At 35.7% G+C, this 15557-nt stretch overlaps 3 protein-coding genes across 4 annotated transcripts; 2 read left to right on the top strand and 1 right to left on the bottom strand.

The window, feature by feature from the left end:
• The first annotated feature begins 908 nt into the window (after positions 1-908).
• LOC107789419 (F-box/kelch-repeat protein SKIP4-like) lies at positions 909-3566 on the top strand. Its single transcript, XM_016611228.2, has 3 exons — positions 909-1066; positions 1966-2531; positions 2894-3566. Exons 1-3 carry the CDS (start codon positions 1043-1045, stop codon positions 3489-3491), a joined length of 1188 nt encoding a protein of 395 aa, XP_016466714.1. The 5' UTR covers positions 909-1042; the 3' UTR covers positions 3492-3566.
• A 336-nt stretch (positions 3567-3902) lies between these two features.
• Positions 3903-14266, bottom strand: LOC107789439 (uncharacterized). 2 transcript variants are annotated; one of them, XM_016611252.2, is made up of 3 exons: positions 13695-14266; positions 6723-7127; positions 3903-5018 (listed from the first exon to the last, which is right to left on the bottom strand). In XM_016611252.2, exons 2-3 carry the CDS (start codon positions 7003-7005, stop codon positions 4750-4752), a joined length of 552 nt encoding a protein of 183 aa, XP_016466738.1. In that variant the 5' UTR covers positions 7006-7127; positions 13695-14266; the 3' UTR covers positions 3903-4749. The 2 variants fall into 2 exon arrangements, with proteins under 2 accessions (XP_016466738.1, XP_075094425.1); XM_075238324.1 differs by having other exon boundaries at positions 6723-7133; positions 13695-14262.
• Positions 9087-10939, top strand: LOC107789427 (uncharacterized). Its single transcript, XM_075239248.1, has 3 exons — positions 9087-9866; positions 9966-10125; positions 10227-10939. The coding sequence occupies exons 1-3, from the start codon at positions 9087-9089 to the stop codon at positions 10937-10939; spliced, it is 1653 nt and encodes a 550-aa protein (XP_075095349.1).
• Positions 14267-15557: the final 1291 nt, after the last annotated feature.

Below are 15557 nucleotides of genomic sequence, written 5' to 3'. Positions count from 1 at the left end.
ACTAGATTGTTCGGTTTTTCTTTTTTGGCATTTTGTTTCACAGTACACACTTCACACAACTGTTGGAAAACTAAGTAGGCGTTTGGACAAATCTGAGTTGAAGTTGAAAAGGAGTATACAAGTCCAAATAGCTTTTAGTTATGAAGTTTACTTGGAAAAATATTGTAGGAGTTCTATAACTGGAAGTTGAATACTGAAAAAAAAGAATTATTTGAAATAATTCATCTTCCAAGTACTGTGAAATAGAAATAGTTCATAATTTGTGGGTTGCAATTGTAGTTTTCATTTCTTTAGCTATCATAATCTAAGCACAAATATTTTTCGAAAGAAGTATCTCAATACTAATCCAAACGCACAAATTATCTATCCCCCCAAAATTATTTTTCAAAAATACTTTTTAAGAACTAATTTTCGGTTTTTAGTAGTTACTCCAAGAATAATCTAATGGAGTGGGGCAAAATATAAAATTAAATCGGCCCACCGAAATTAATCGCATTTGCTAGCAGAAAAATATATAAAATATGTATATGACACACACACACACACACACACACATATACATATATATATATATATATATATATATATATATATATATATAAAGAATATTTTGTCGGCTATTTTTTTGAAGCGGCTAAAGTTAAATATTTCTCTTTGGGTGATATGCATAAATAGAACATTTCGATGCCACTATTGATTTTTTGACCATGCTTGAAGAATGTGCAGAATTTCAAAGTTAATAATTGTCGTCTCTCTGGCTTGGCCTATGGGCAACACTTTTGGGTTTTGACATTAAAGGTTTGGCCATTGGGCAAGTGAGAGTTAAACAATAAAGATTATCCATTTTAAGGTCATTGATGTAATTTCGTAATTTAAGGCCCTCTATATTTGGTTCAGCCCAAGCAACATACAACTTCTACAACTTTATAGTTTCTATTTTCTACCCCAGAAGACTTGCAAATTACGTACCTTCCTCCTGAACAAATTGTAAATTTTTCCTTTTCGTACTTTCATCATTCCGTATTTCATCTGAGATTGTCAAATGCAGTCATGCAGTAATCCAAAGGTCAGTTCTTGCTATTCATTTTTCTCTTTCTTTTTCTTTTTCTTTTTTGCTGGAAATTTGAATTACTCAGAGGTGAATTTGTGCATAGTCTTGGAAGAAAATATGATGTAAATATAATTACTTCACCTGATCTGTTGATTTTTGTGCAATTACTCAAAAGGTCTTCGAATTAGCTTAACTTTTTATTGAATGTTTTTTTTTTTTTAATATAATTCTGGATCTCTGAATTTGAGGGATCTGAACTTTGGACCTTCTTTTGAGCATATCTGAGATAATTGCGAATCATTCAAGATTTTCTTTTTCTATTATGTTTTAATTTTTTTAAAAAGTTATACTGAATATTGTGATCAAAATTTAGGTTATCCTGTTTTCTTAAGTTTTTTCGTTTGATTCTATTCTGAATACAAGTTATATTGGTATGCTAGAGATTTTACAATATCTGAATTTCCTGTACCTTAATTCCACCCAAGATAATTGGGCTGTCAGTGTAAAGATAAGTGTGAGATTTAGACTACTCGTATTGTTAGAGAATGCCTAGTCTTAAAGCTACTACATTATTGACTATTGAGCATTGGAGAGAAATGAGTTTGAAAAGGGCTGAATCAATATTAAGGATCCAACTAGTTTGGGATTGGCGCTTAGTTGATTGATTGATTTAATCTGATATTTGCAATGACCTTTACTCTTCTTTTTCGGGGAAAGGGATGCAGTGTGCTTCTGGTATTTGTAGTTACAATATTTTTCGAGTTCTTGATTGCCAGGAGAAAAAGAATTATATTTCTTTGGTCTTAACATACTCCTAATATTCTTTGGATCTAATAAGATGATTGGTTTCGGCTCGTGCAAAAGATTGAGCGATTTTACTGATATTGATTAGCTTGTGGATCTTTGATTTATAGGGCACAAAAACAAACATGGAAGGATTTTATTCCGAGTCGGAGAATTTTGTTCAGACAGAAAATACGCTGGATAATGACCAGTCGGTGGAGGTTGAGAACAGTGGGCCGGGGAGAAATAGTGAATCGGATCCAGAGGTATCACCATTAATTCCTGGGCTTCCTGACGACATTGCGCTTTTCTGCTTGGCAAGGGTTCCTAGAAGGTATCATGCGCTTCTCAAGTGTGTGTCAAGAAAATGGAGAGACTTAGTTTGTGGTGAAGAGTGGTACTCCTACAGAAAGAAACATCATCTCCAGGAGAGTTGGATATATGCCTTAGGTAGAGACAAGTCTGAACAGCTGTGCTGTTATGTATTGGACCCGGCTCGCTTAAAAAGGGGATGGAAGCCTATTCTAGGACTTCCGCATCGCTGCATAAGGAGAAAAGGTGTGGGATTTGAAGTGTTAGGGAAGAAACTATTCCTATTCGGTGGATGTGGCTGGATCGAAGATGCTACAAATGAAGTCTATTGCTATGATGCTGCCATGAATAAGTGGAATCAAGCTGCTTCCTTGGTGGTTCCAAGGTATTTTATCCTTGTTTTGCTTGGGAGTATTTTGAGTTTTGTAGAGTCAATCTATTAATATTCACTTGCCAATCGAATCTTTTATGACTTCAAATTTCTAAATGCTTGTATGTTCTTTTTCCTGAGAGCACTGTTGTGATTATTGTTTCCTCCGATGCAGGGGTCTCTCTCTTTTGGTGCATTTATATTGTTCTATAAGTTTTCATGGTTATTGCCAAGTCGCCTCACCCTTATCCTACTGATAAGAAGAATCTACCATTTAAGCATTTTTCATACTGTTGTATTCATTCAAGTTAGCCTTCTGTCATTTCATCACTGTTTGGCGAAATATGTCAGAGCTCATCTGATTCTATTATCTTCAGGTGCTACTGTGTGTCTGAAGTGTTCGATGGAAAAATCTTTGCAATTGGGGGCATAGGGCCTAATTCCAGTAATGTACCTTCCTGGGAGACTTATAACCCGGAAACACTGAATTGGACTTTGCGTGAAAATTCCAACATTTTTCCTGATATTGAAGATTCCATAGTCTTGGATGGGAAAATTTACATTTGCGGTGTTTCTTCACCTCTAACACCTGCAGTGCCTGCATTTTTCTTTGAACCATCCAGCACCACGTGGCAGCCGGCAGCTTTTGACTTAGCATCAGGTTGGCATGGTCCAGCAGTCGTTGTAGATGGAATGCTTTATGTGCTAGATCAGTCTTCAGGTACCAGGTTGATGATGTGGCAAAAGGATATAAGGCAGTGGGTGGCAGTGGGGAGATTGTCACCCCTATTGACAAAGCCTCCCTGTCGGCTGGTGGCCGTTGGGAATAACATATTTATTATTGGAAAGGGGCTTAGCACTGTGGTATTTAATGTTGAAAATGCAAGGAACATGGATGGGGTTTTGATGAGCACTTCCATTCCCAAGTCAATATCTGATGATGATGTAATAAGTTGTAAAGCAATCACAATCTAAGTCTAGGAATATTGAAGTGTAACAGCTTGCTGTGACTTGTTACGTTCTTGGTTTAATGGATTTTCATAAATTGTAGTTATTGTACACATTGTGTTGGGTCGACTAGTATCTCTTCATACAATGAATTTCCATTGAAAGCATTTAAGATTTGGTGTGGAATCTTCGTTATGATCATACTTGCTTATCTAAAATGGTTTAGCAATTGACTGAAAGAATCTAGCAGATGACATGTTAACTTCGCACCATTTGGCATGGCTACATGAGAAGAAGATCGATATCAAGGGCTCTCTTTAGGGTGGCAACTTGCGAGCATGATAGAAGAAAAAACAAAGGTGAAATAAACGAAGGAAAAGAATAGCATGAATGCAATATATGGCCATTTGGTGCTAAAATAAGTGTACGACTCGGATAGCCAAAAACAAACCAAACACTTCATCCTTTTCAAGAATTACACAGTCAGTTTATGCTCATGTCAGCTTCACAGTTTTATACTGTTACGCCGAATGCAGATCTTGAAAATCTTCCAGATTGTGAGCTAAAATCATATCAATCAATCAACTATGCCTTAATCTCAAACTAATTAAAGCTGACAGCAAAAATCCATTGTAACCATTCCATGCTAATCATACCTGTAGGTATTCCAGGTTTTGATCTTTTTATATGCTGACCATCAGCCCACTGCAATCTTTTATTACGACTTTGCTTCAGGAAACTCACACGGGCAGATTTACCTTCATGAATAACAGAACCCTTGAAATTCAGTTGTCCTTGTAACCTTGTTAATTACAATCATTGGCATCAATATTGGACCATTTGCAAACAAGGAGTATAGTGAATTAGTGATCAGCCAACCACATGCCTGACGACAACCAAACACGGCCTATGTACAACAATGTCAAGAGGTAGAAAAGATTTTGGCAGATAGCATAGCAAAAATCATAACCTTAATAAAACAGCTTAGAGAAAAGTAATTTCGGTCCTTTAAGTTTGCCAAAGTTGAGCACTTTTTATCCGTCAAATATTTAATAAACTCTGGCTGTCAGATTAGGGAAGTCATTTTTCCCATTCTGATGGAAAATGTTTCCCTTGGAAATTGACTTCCACTGTATATACCACACACGGAAAAAGGACTTCCATTAGCTAAACGCACCCTTACAATAGAATGTGTTCCTTAACTGTGGTCGCTCTTGGTTAGAACTCCATTTCTTTAGAATAATTCTCCATGAATTTTGCAGCGTCCTGTGCTGTTTAGGATAGTCTAAGCGAAATAGTCAATACCATACCAAGCAGATTTAGCAGGGGCTTGTAAGCTAGTCCTTTTCCTTTTAAAGGCAGGATGTATGACTCCGTTGCATGATTGTAGTTTATCAATCCTTGCCATACATTCCTTCATCCTATTCAATACAACAGGTATAGCAGAAGCACTCTCCAAATTCTTCTTTTTAAGGAGCTGTACTTTCTCAGCTTCTTTCTGCTCCTCTCCAGCTAACATGGCAATATTACCAGATTCAGTTGGTCCTCCAACATCTGCAAAGAGACCAGGATAACAATTACAAACAAAACAAAGAGTTCCTAAAAATAATTTAGTGAGCTTTTAACTTGAAGGTAGATAATCTTAGACTGTCATATTAAAACTTTATACAGAAAAGGTGAGGCTCCTAATAATGTCAATATTAAAACCTAATGAGAAGATTTGACTAGGGTGCATTTAGCACTCATCACACTATGTGTATATTTCAAGCCTTTTAATTCTCAAATATACGATGGACTTGATCATTCCAAATTGGAAATAATACTATAATACTACCCCTTGCGCTCAATGCCCTTTTCTGTGAGTGGTCGAAAAATGTATCAATTTATTTGGGACAGTAGGTGGAACCAGACTGTATTCATTTTTTTCCCAAATCATTATTGCCACAGTAAATGCTGTTTTTGACATTTTTCATTAGTCTCAAGAAGTTACCTCTTACATACTCAGGTTTTCTAGTTAGCTTTGAACAATCAATCATACAATTATGAACATGGAAGAACTTGCTATGTGAAAGTAGTGAACAACCTAAGAGAGATATCGAGCAACCATTCATTATTCCTAAAGGTGCAGTCCAGAGGGCTTTGGTTCACAATATGTGGGTTAATGGCACGCCACAAGTTCGAACCCTGCCATGGATAAAAACCTGATTATTTAAGTGGACAAGTGTAGAGAGGCTGAGCCATTCACGATCGAGTTTCGAACCGTGTAAGTAGCTCGCCCTCGGGGATTCCGCAGTTATCCAAAAAGCAGTGTAAGGGATAATTATGATACCATCTGCACAATGATTCAACAACAACAACAACAACATACCCAGTATATTCCCACATGTGGGGAGTACAATGATTCAACAAATTGGAGAAAAAACAGATGGAAAGTTTCAAAACAATGATGTTAATCCAAGATTCCTCGCCAACTATATTTTCCTCCAATTCAGTGTGGCACGTTCATACAGTGATTTACTAGATTCCTGAAGATCAAAGCTTTAACCAACCCTCTTTCCAGGTTAACTATTCTTATAATGGGTACATGCTAACTGAAGAATTTAACTATAGACAGAAGAATAAGGAGACAATTTTGTATACAGACAGAGACACCTGATATCCTTTCAAACTCATTCATGACGCCATTCTCCCCGATGTGCTTTGAAAAATTTGGGACGAGAGGATTCGGCTCTCACCACAAACATAGAACCTGAAGAAACGTGCTAGTATGACTAAAACTTAATCTCAATTAATTGGTATTGCCTATATAGATCTTTTTGTTCCATTACGCCTTATTTTTTGTTCAATTAATTGGTATTGCCTATATAGATTTCCATGATTTTGTTCCATTATAATTCCACTAATATTATATTCCACCAAATTCTAGTCAAACACCACAAAATGACTTGAAATAAACACAATGGTGTTCTTAGGTTTTGTCAAACAACTCTGCTGCAATCCCAAACTAGTTAGGGTTCATTCTGCTCTTTTCGGCTTAATAAATCAACCAAAATTTGAGCCTCTATTCACCTGTTTTGTCTTTTTCTACACTAACATTGTACCAGAAACAGCAGAATGAGCTTATAAATTACAACAGATATTCAATAATTTCACCTCCAGATAAAGAAAACTACAATAAATTATAGAACTAGTAGTTCTAGAACGTTAATGAGCAAAATATATACAATTAAAACATCATTCTTCTGATAATAAACGTACCGGAGCTGCATGGATCACCGGATTGAGATTCGGATCCATCGCCAAAACGGGTCCCCAAAACGGGTCTTTGAGCAGCAAAAATGGAAGAGATATCAGTTTTAAGCTGACCAAGAATTATGCCCCTGTACTCCGCTATTCTCTCAGCCTTTTGCTTAACTTCTTCCTCCAGTAATCCTACTTCTTCCTCCAGTATTCCTGCTTCTTCCTCCAGTATTCCTGCTTCTTCCAGCTCTGGTACGTCATCGTTTTGCTCTACAGTTTGCTGCTGAGCTTGACCCAACATTCTAGAGCGGGGATTGGTCGAGTTTGAAAATTTTTAAATGAATTTTGAGGACCGCATTTTAAGTAATTGTTACTCCTCCTCCTCCTCCTCCTCCTCCTCCTCCTCCTCCTTCCGTTTCTTTTCTGTAACTTTAAGAATGTAACAAACACTATCAATCTTGTTCTCTTAAATTTAACATTCCAAATATACTTTTGGAATCTTGTGTATCATTAAAGATAAAATGAAAATATTATAAAAATAATTATTTTTTAAAGCACATCAAAACTATAAGTAAGACACACAAATTAACCTAGATAATATAACTTTTTTTAGTTTTTGCAATTATAGTCCTAAGGCATTTCAAAATTTTAACCGAAATGGTCCCTAAGTATGAACAGAAGTTCTACTTCACCCTTCCTCAACAACAACAACAACCCAGTATAATCCCACTAGTGGGGTCTGGGGAGGGTAATGTGTACGCAGACCTTACCTCTACCCTGGGGTAGAGAGGTTGTTTCCGATAGACCCTCGGCTCCCTGCCTCCAAGAACTCCCCACCTTGCTCTTGGGGTGACTCGAACTCACAACCTCTTGGTTGGAAGTGGAGAGTGCTCACCACTAGAGCAACCCACTCTTGTCTTACTTCACCCTTCCTCAACGTCAACTTAATTGAAATGACTTTTGCTCTCGGTTATAATTGGGATCAAATAAGTTCCCACCGTTATCAAAAGAGCTTATCTATGCCCTTTATAGACGGATGAAGTATTATTTTGTTCAACTTATTTCCTAATTACGTTGATTAGCAAAAAAAGGATTAGCCTTCGGCGCTGCCACGTGTCCCTAAGTGGCAAAATTTTTATTCACCTCTTTAAAGTGGTGAGAAGAGAGGTATACGGGTAGTGAACAATTGCGGCAATGGTAGTCAAGCACATGTAAATCATATATCTCAATGAACCAACCCAATTATTACGCAATGAACTAATACTTTTAAGGGTTGAGGTAAAAATTTATTCGTATCGGGTGCTTACTCTAAACCAATAGATACATAACATGTGTCTTGCCCATGAACTTCAAGCACTTAACCATGGTAAATTATATGCATTCTCGCCTTATTAAATCACTTAAGCATGATGAATTAACATAGTTTGATATAAACATCCGATGCGGATAAGTTTTACTGATCGTTTGGTTTAGAAACAATTTATGCAAAGATTAGCTCTTCAAGGATATAATACAGATATTATTTTTTTATCAAGTGTTTGGTTCATTGTATTAAAAATTAAGTATTGAATATATAACTTAAAACTTATATTTAGTTTAAAACTGTACAACCATTTCTTCACAACTCTATACTAGAACTAGAAAATTTGTATGACTGCTCAGTGTTATAAATAGCACTCGCCTCAGCGCTAATAGCGTGAGGCGAGGCGAGACAGTGTCGTTACAGACCATCTGTTGCGTTGCGTTTCAAAATAACACTCACCTATGCCTGTGTGGCGAGAGGCGACAGTGTCGCGAGAAGCGACCGTAGCGTCGCCTTTTGTTTTAAAAAAAAAAAAAAAAAGGCAAAGACTTAACAAAAAGGGTCGCGATTAGGGCTTGACAACAAAGCTTCTTCAACTTAAACAAAACAACAGAGCTTCTTTGACGTTCTGAACTCGCGATTAGGGTTCTGCCATCATCTTCTTCTTTCAGAAGCTTGAGGTTCCTGCCATTGAAAAACCAAGTATGCTTCTTCTTCTTTCTTCTTTCTTCTTTCTTCTTTCTCCTTTCTCCTTCTTCTTCTCTTCTTCTTTCTATTTTTTTTCCTCTGTTTTTTGTCGAAAAGAACAGAAACAGAGGTCTGTTTTGTGCTCTATTTTTCGAGCAAAAACAGAGGTCTTTCTTCTTCTCTTAACAGAAACAGAGGTCTGTTTTTGTGCTCTATTTTTTTTGGTTCTGTTTTGGCAAAATAACAGAGGCTGCTTCTTCTCTTAACAAACGCTCTGTTTTTTTCAGGCCCTGTTTTGTTTGCCTTTTTTTCAATTATTGACTTATAGTCTTATAGAGTAGAATTAATTGCATATTGACTTGATAATTTTTTTTCTATAAAACAGCGTTGAAATGGCGTCATCCGATAGTAATAAACGAAATGATATAGCTTGGAATTATGCTATACAAGGCTCATCAAGATCCGCAATTAAATGTGTGTTTTGTGAAAAAACATATCATGGTGGGATAACTCGTCACAAGCAACATTTGATAGGTGGATTTAAAAATATAGTACAATGTCCCCTTTGTCCGCCCGAGGTTAGGGAGGAAGTAAAAGCGTTTGTTGATAAGAAAAATGTGACAAGAACTCAAATGAATTTTGAAGCATCGGTGAATCCAATTGATGAAGATGATAAAATGGATGAAGATGGTGAAATGAGACCTCCCCCCCCCAAAAAGAAAACTCATAAGATATCTTCAAATAGTTCTAGTGGGTCGTCCACGACGGCACGTACGACAAAAGGTCCTCTCAATCTTTATTTCTCGGCAAAACAACAAGAAAACGGAAAAGGTGAAGAAGGTCTAGGTATAGAAGCCAAGAAGATTTTGAGGGACCGCGCCGTAAGTGCCTTTGCAGCATGGATATATGATGCAGGGCTTCCTTTCAACTGTGTTAACTACAAAACTTTTGATAAATTCATTGAGACCGTAGGACAATATGGCCCAGGAATGAAGCCTCCTAACTATCATGAAGTTAGAGTAACTCATCTTAAAAAAGAGGTGAAGAAGATAGACCAAATTATTAAGGAGCATAAAGTGCAATGGAACAAGTTTGGATGTTCCATTATGATGGATAAATGGACAGTACGGAATGGAAAAATAATCATAAATGTGTTGGTGAACTCTCCAAGAGTAAGTATTTTTCTTGAATCTCACGATGCTAGCAACTCTTCTACGGATGGAAGCAAAATGTACAGCTTGTTTAGAAAAACTATTGATAAAATCTGAAAGGAAAATGCTGTACAAATTGTTACAGATAATGCTAGTGAGAATGTTAGTGCGGATAGGATGATGGAAGCAATGTATCCACACATTTATTGGACTCCATGTGCTGCCGATTGTATCAACTTGATGTTTGGTGACATATTCAAGGAAAACCCATATGCTTCAGGTAACTTTAATATAGTTATCTTTAAAGCCTTTAACTTTATTTATACTTATGTCCTATCCTATTAAGTATTAACTATAAAATTGTTATTGTTACTTTTACAGTTTTCACTAAGGCCGTCAGGGTATATTCTTACATCAGTCAGAGGCCGCCGATGTTGAATTTGATGAGGAAATTCACAAATGAAAGAAATTTGGTGAGACCGGTCAAGACTAGATTTGCAACGGCTTTCTTAACTTTGCATAGTTTTTACTTGCAAAAGAAAAACTTGAGAAAGCTAGTTCTTTCAAATGAATGGAAAGATAATAGATATGCAAAGGAAGCTGTGGGGAAAGAAACTGCCAAAGTTCTTATTTCTCCATCATTCTGGAATGACGTCGTTCGAGCTCTTAAAGTTGGTGGTCCTTTGATTAGGGTGCTTCGTATGGTGGATGGGGAGAAAAAATCACCAATGGGCTATCTTTATGAAGCTATGGATAGAGCCAAAGAGACTATTGCAGCGTCATTTGAGGGAGATGTTAGGAAATATGAGAAAGTTTTTGAGATAATTGATACCAGGTGGGAGAATCAACTCCATCGACCTTTGCATGCAGCAGGCCATCTTGTGAACCCGGGATTATTTTACAAGAACACTAGAGATGAAACTTTGACTTCAGAGGTGTGGATTGGATACCATGCATGTCTTGAGAAGTTGGTCCCTAATTCAGCGACGATAGATCAAATAGGGGAGGAGTTTGGTAGGTACTCACAAGCAGAGGGCCTATTTGGTTTACAAGCGGCCATTAGAGCCAGAGACATAAGGTCGTCAGGTAACTAACTTTAATATAGATATCCTTATAACTTTAAATTAATTTATTTGATTTATACTTATTAACTTTTAAAATATTTTTCTATAGTTGAATGGTGGAAGCAATTTGGACATCAAACTCCAAACTTGCAAAAGTTTGCCATCAAAGTACTAAGCCTAACTTGTAGTGCATCTGGATGCGAGAGAAATTGGAGCGTATTTGAGCATGTAAGAAGTAGATTTATTATATTAATATATTTTATATTGTATTATTATTAGTATCGATTAATTAATCTAAACAACTTATGCGCAGATTCACTCCAAGAAAAGGAATAGGCTTGAGCTATCGCGTCTCAATGATCTAGTGTATATTAAATACAATAGAACATTGAGGCGACGTTATGAAGCTCGCAATACCATTGATCCAATTTTGTTGGACAACATTGACGAGGCAAATGAATGGTTAACTGGAGCCCCCCAAAATCATATGAACAAGTGTATGAAGGAGATGATCTTGATTGGGGTACTGTTTCTATGGTGGCTGGAGTTGAGGAGAATATCTATGGTCTTAGAGGGAGTTCTTCAAGTTACAAGGGAAAGGGAGTAGCAAGTTCAAGCCGGTCCCTAATTGATGAAGACTCCGAGGATGAAGAAGATGATAGCCAATATAATGCTAACATTCATGAAGTTGTAGAATTTGAAAATCTTGAAGAAGAATAGATGTTGCTTGTTTTAGATTATTAGACTTTAGTTTATGAATCTACTATGAGTCTATGACTATCTATTGAGTCTTTAATTTTTGAATGATATATTTATTAATATATTATTGTTATTGAGTTTTTAGTTATATGTATATAATATTTTATGTTTTTGTATAAATTGTCGCTTCACATCAAAAAGGCGAGCGCTTCGCTGCGCGCCTCTCGCCTCAGTGAAGCGGGCCCTCGTCGCTATTTGTCGCCGCACGTTATCCAAAATACTGTGACTGCTCTATCTCAATTCTCAATTAAACAAACTAAACCCAAGAAATAAGAAGTATATATCAAATAACATTGTTTAAGTAAGTCAAAAGATGTTTAAGGTGTTAGCTTAGGATAATTAAAGCCTTAAAACGTGCATGAGCCAGTGTCCACGAATTGAGGTGCTAGCTTCATGAATTGTTTTTTGTTAAATAGTCATCCCAAAAGAGATTAAAGTTGGTTTACACCCAAGTAAATCTCAAGACGGGTACCAATTTTATCTTCTCTAACACCGATACGAGGTCATGTAAAATCTAACTCTATTTGAAATTAGGAGATTGCGTGTAGAAGTTTTCCTTTCACTTCCAACTCCCGTCAGATTAGTTAGACGGCCACTGTTTCCTAACTCCAGCATTAATTACATTATGAAACGAATTCCAGCACCAGTTCAAAGTACAAAAGTAACATGATGTGTTAAATCATGGTTATTTTTGTTTTTATGGAAATTTAATCCGGGTATAGGCAATACTTATTGTTATTCCACCTTGTAGGTGGTATAAAATTATACTTAAATTGATGAATAAACTAATACATGTGCCACACCTCCTTTTTGCGAAGATAAGGAGTTTTTTCAATTAAAGTGACATTATTAGAAATGGGATTAATTTTATTTATTTATTGAAGAGAGTCGCCACTTGGAATAATTATTTACGGCGTCCCAAGTCGCCATTTATTTTAAATCCCAAATCAAGGAAAATTGACTCTATTTAAAGTCTGCGAACACATAAGACCGGGTAAGGAATTCTGTTAACCCGTGAGAAGGTGTGATGCACTCCCGGATTCAGTGGTTTTAGCACGGTCGCTTTACAATTACATCTGGCTTAATTATCCGATTATTTATCTGTTTTAGACCTATTATGCATCTTTACCTTTTTCCCACTTTTATTGTATTTCGGCCATTTTAAGTGTTTATGGAATTTATTTGAACAAGTTACGATATCGTACACTTGTCGTTTTATACACATCGCAAATCGCGCTACGTGAAACGCACCCGCAATTTACGACATGTTTATTTTTATTATTACTTTGAAGTTAGGGTCAAGTCACACGGGAGTGCACTTGAATTTGGAATTACGTATCATGACTATGCCACGGGAACCGTACCTGTAGTCACGATGATTCATTATTAATCGCGCCTAAAACAGACTACGAATATTCTTGAATTATTGTCCTAAACTAAGATTCAAATGTGTGGGTCATGAGTTATGAAAATTTGTTGTGGAAGAGGTGACCTAGATCTGGCTTCATTTGCGATGAGCTGCTAGCAAGATTTTTTTTGGCCCAAATCCACTATTCTCAAACCCAAAAGTCACTTTATCTATGAGCATGGTCGGTTTTGCTTAAACAGATTGTAGTCTTCCTCTCTCACTACCATTTTCAACTATAACAAAAGAAATCAATGAAACCAATTAATAACATCTGTTACTTCAATTTAACCAAAAAAACAAGTTATAGCCATAAATGAATCCACATAATCAACTAACGTGAAACAACACAAAAATGCTAATTAAAGAAACGACCAAACAATGGCCTTTTGATCCTCTCGACCCTTTATTAGTTTATATCTTTGCTTAACTATCAGTTCATTCTTGTGAGTAGACGGCCTCACCTCGACAATACCATAGGAACCCGACGAACAAACAACCTCAAACATCAGTATTCATCAAACCAATTGTGAATGACACAGACCAACTAATTACTAAATAAACAATTAACAGAGAATAATTAAAGCACAGAGGGAAGTAAGGACTAAAGTAGAAATGGACCTTTTAGCCAGAGATTCCTTTATTACTTTGAAAATGAGAAGCTTACGAACAAATCGACATGGCTTCAAATGTACAAAAAGGAAACTCTCACGAACTAAACCGAAGCTGCTGAACGGAAACCTCGTCGGCGAACTCGACTTGACTGAACCTCAATTTTTAGCGAAGTTAATGGAGCTATTTCGTGAGGAGAACTGCTGCGTTTTGTGGGTGTTTAGGGGTAGTTTAAGGTTGATTTGGAGCTGCATTCCATGACTGGTTTGGGGAGGAGAATTTTGGTGTTAATGGAGGTGGGTTTTGCAGCTGTACAAGGTGAAGTTTTGGGGAGCTACTGTTGAGCTTATTTCTGTGGGGAAAAACAATCGGGCTTTGGATGAGTTTAATCAATGGAAAGGCTGAAATTTGGTGCTGGGATTTTGAGGTCGTTTTCTCGGTGGTTTTGGTGAGTTTTAGGCGGCTGATTTTGTGAGGAGGAAGACGACAACCCCAACTCCTTTTTCTTTTCCTCTCGTTCTCTCTCTTATTTTTCGTGCCCCAGCCCCCTTCTCGTGCTCCCCCCTAAATGTGTGATGGGTGTATACTAGTAGGAACTTGTATTGGTTATATATATATATATATATATATATATATATTTATATCTACTAGTATTGACAACGTGTGTATAGTATTAATTAATATAAAGTATATATAAAAAGAATAAATTGCATATGTACCTCATACTGTTGAGTACATCGGTTTTAAGAAATTACATATAACGTTATTAAATAATATATATAACTTATAAAATAAATATCAAAATAAAAAATTATAGGTTCCTGAAAAATGTTGAATTGATCCGATTTAGCTAACTTAATAAATGAATAAGTCTTGCTCCAACCCCTCATACTTCAGATGCCTCATAGTAACTTCAAGCTTTGTCTCCAATTATTGAAGTTATCTGATTTTCTTCTTTCTTGTGGTATTAATTAATAAAATATACTTGATAAAAAAATCAATAACAAATTATAACATAATCTATTCTTATTCCCTAAAATTATGTTGTCCGAACTTGACGTGATGTCCTTTCATAAGTTCTTCTATAAGTTGATGTTGAGTTAAAGAGTTTACCAAAAGGTAGTGAGAGAATTTGTATCTAGGGAGTAGTATTTATTAGAATATGTACTAATATTTTTGTACACAAATATTATAGAATGAGTGTTTAATTAAAAGATAAAAAAAATCGTTCAACTCTATATATGCATGCATTTTGGTCTATCATTTTTTTTTACATTAGATCCTTCCACTTTTATAGTAATTAGTTTCAGGTACGTTTTTTTGTGTGTACCTCATTTCAATAAGTATGTAATTTTAAGAAATCACATAAATAATTTTTATAAATACCAATTTGTTGTTATTGCTATCATCTAAAACAACAAAAAAAAAGTTATCCAAAATATTTCTTTGGACTTAAGAGAATTATTTTATGAAAATTGTTATTGTTCCTGGTACCTAATACTAAACACAAAGAAATAACATAAAAGTACTTTTATCACAAGTATTCAAAGATTTATTAAATAAAACAAATTAAAAAATGAATCTTTTGGCCTTTTAGAAATGTGAAATGAAAACATTGGGACATGTCATTTGTTGGAATAATGCAAAAAGGAAAACAAACTAATGACAACTCATTTAGAATATATTTTTTCTTCTATTTTATGCTTATTGCTTCAAGTTTACCTTTTTATCAATGACTCTTAATATTATACTATAACTAGTTTTGCTCTATCTTCTAGTTCTTTTCATCGTTCTTCTTATGGAGATAAATTTATGTATCCTAGGGTTTTATCAACCCGAAATATATTCTTACTTGTATGATGAATTTGAAAA

This window comes from Nicotiana tabacum, chromosome 19, assembly GCF_000715075.1.
Source record: "Nicotiana tabacum cultivar K326 chromosome 19, ASM71507v2, whole genome shotgun sequence".
In the NCBI taxonomy this organism is placed as follows: Eukaryota; Viridiplantae; Streptophyta; class Magnoliopsida; order Solanales; family Solanaceae; genus Nicotiana; species Nicotiana tabacum.
The sequence above is the reverse complement of the archived record's forward strand: the minus strand, read 5'-3'. Positions and strand labels throughout refer to the sequence as shown.

Excerpts from the sequence above, each read along its gene's own strand:
- LOC107789419 (XM_016611228.2), top strand. The coding sequence starts at position 1,043 with ATGCAGTCATGCAGTAATCCAAAG. Across the intron at positions 1,067-1,965 it reads AGTCATGCAGTAATCCAAAG|GGCACAAAAACAAACATGGA; the intron begins GTCAGTTCTTGC and ends TTTGATTTATAG. Across the intron at positions 2,532-2,893 it reads GCTTCCTTGGTGGTTCCAAG|GTGCTACTGTGTGTCTGAAG; the intron begins GTATTTTATCCT and ends TATTATCTTCAG.
- LOC107789439 (XM_016611252.2), bottom strand. The coding sequence starts at position 7,005 with ATGTTGGGTCAAGCTCAGCAGCAAACTGTAGAGCAAAACGATGACGTA. Across the intron at positions 5,019-6,722 it reads CGGTGATCCATGCAGCTCCG|ATGTTGGAGGACCAACTGAA; the intron begins GTACGTTTATTA and ends GTCTCTTTGCAG.
- LOC107789427 (XM_075239248.1), top strand. The coding sequence starts at position 9,087 with ATGGCGTCATCCGATAGTAATAAACGAAATGATATAGCTTGGAATTAT. Across the intron at positions 9,867-9,965 it reads TGTTGGTGAACTCTCCAAGA|GAAAATGCTGTACAAATTGT; the intron begins GTAAGTATTTTT and ends AAAATCTGAAAG. Across the intron at positions 10,126-10,226 it reads GGAAAACCCATATGCTTCAG|TTTTCACTAAGGCCGTCAGG; the intron begins GTAACTTTAATA and ends TTACTTTTACAG.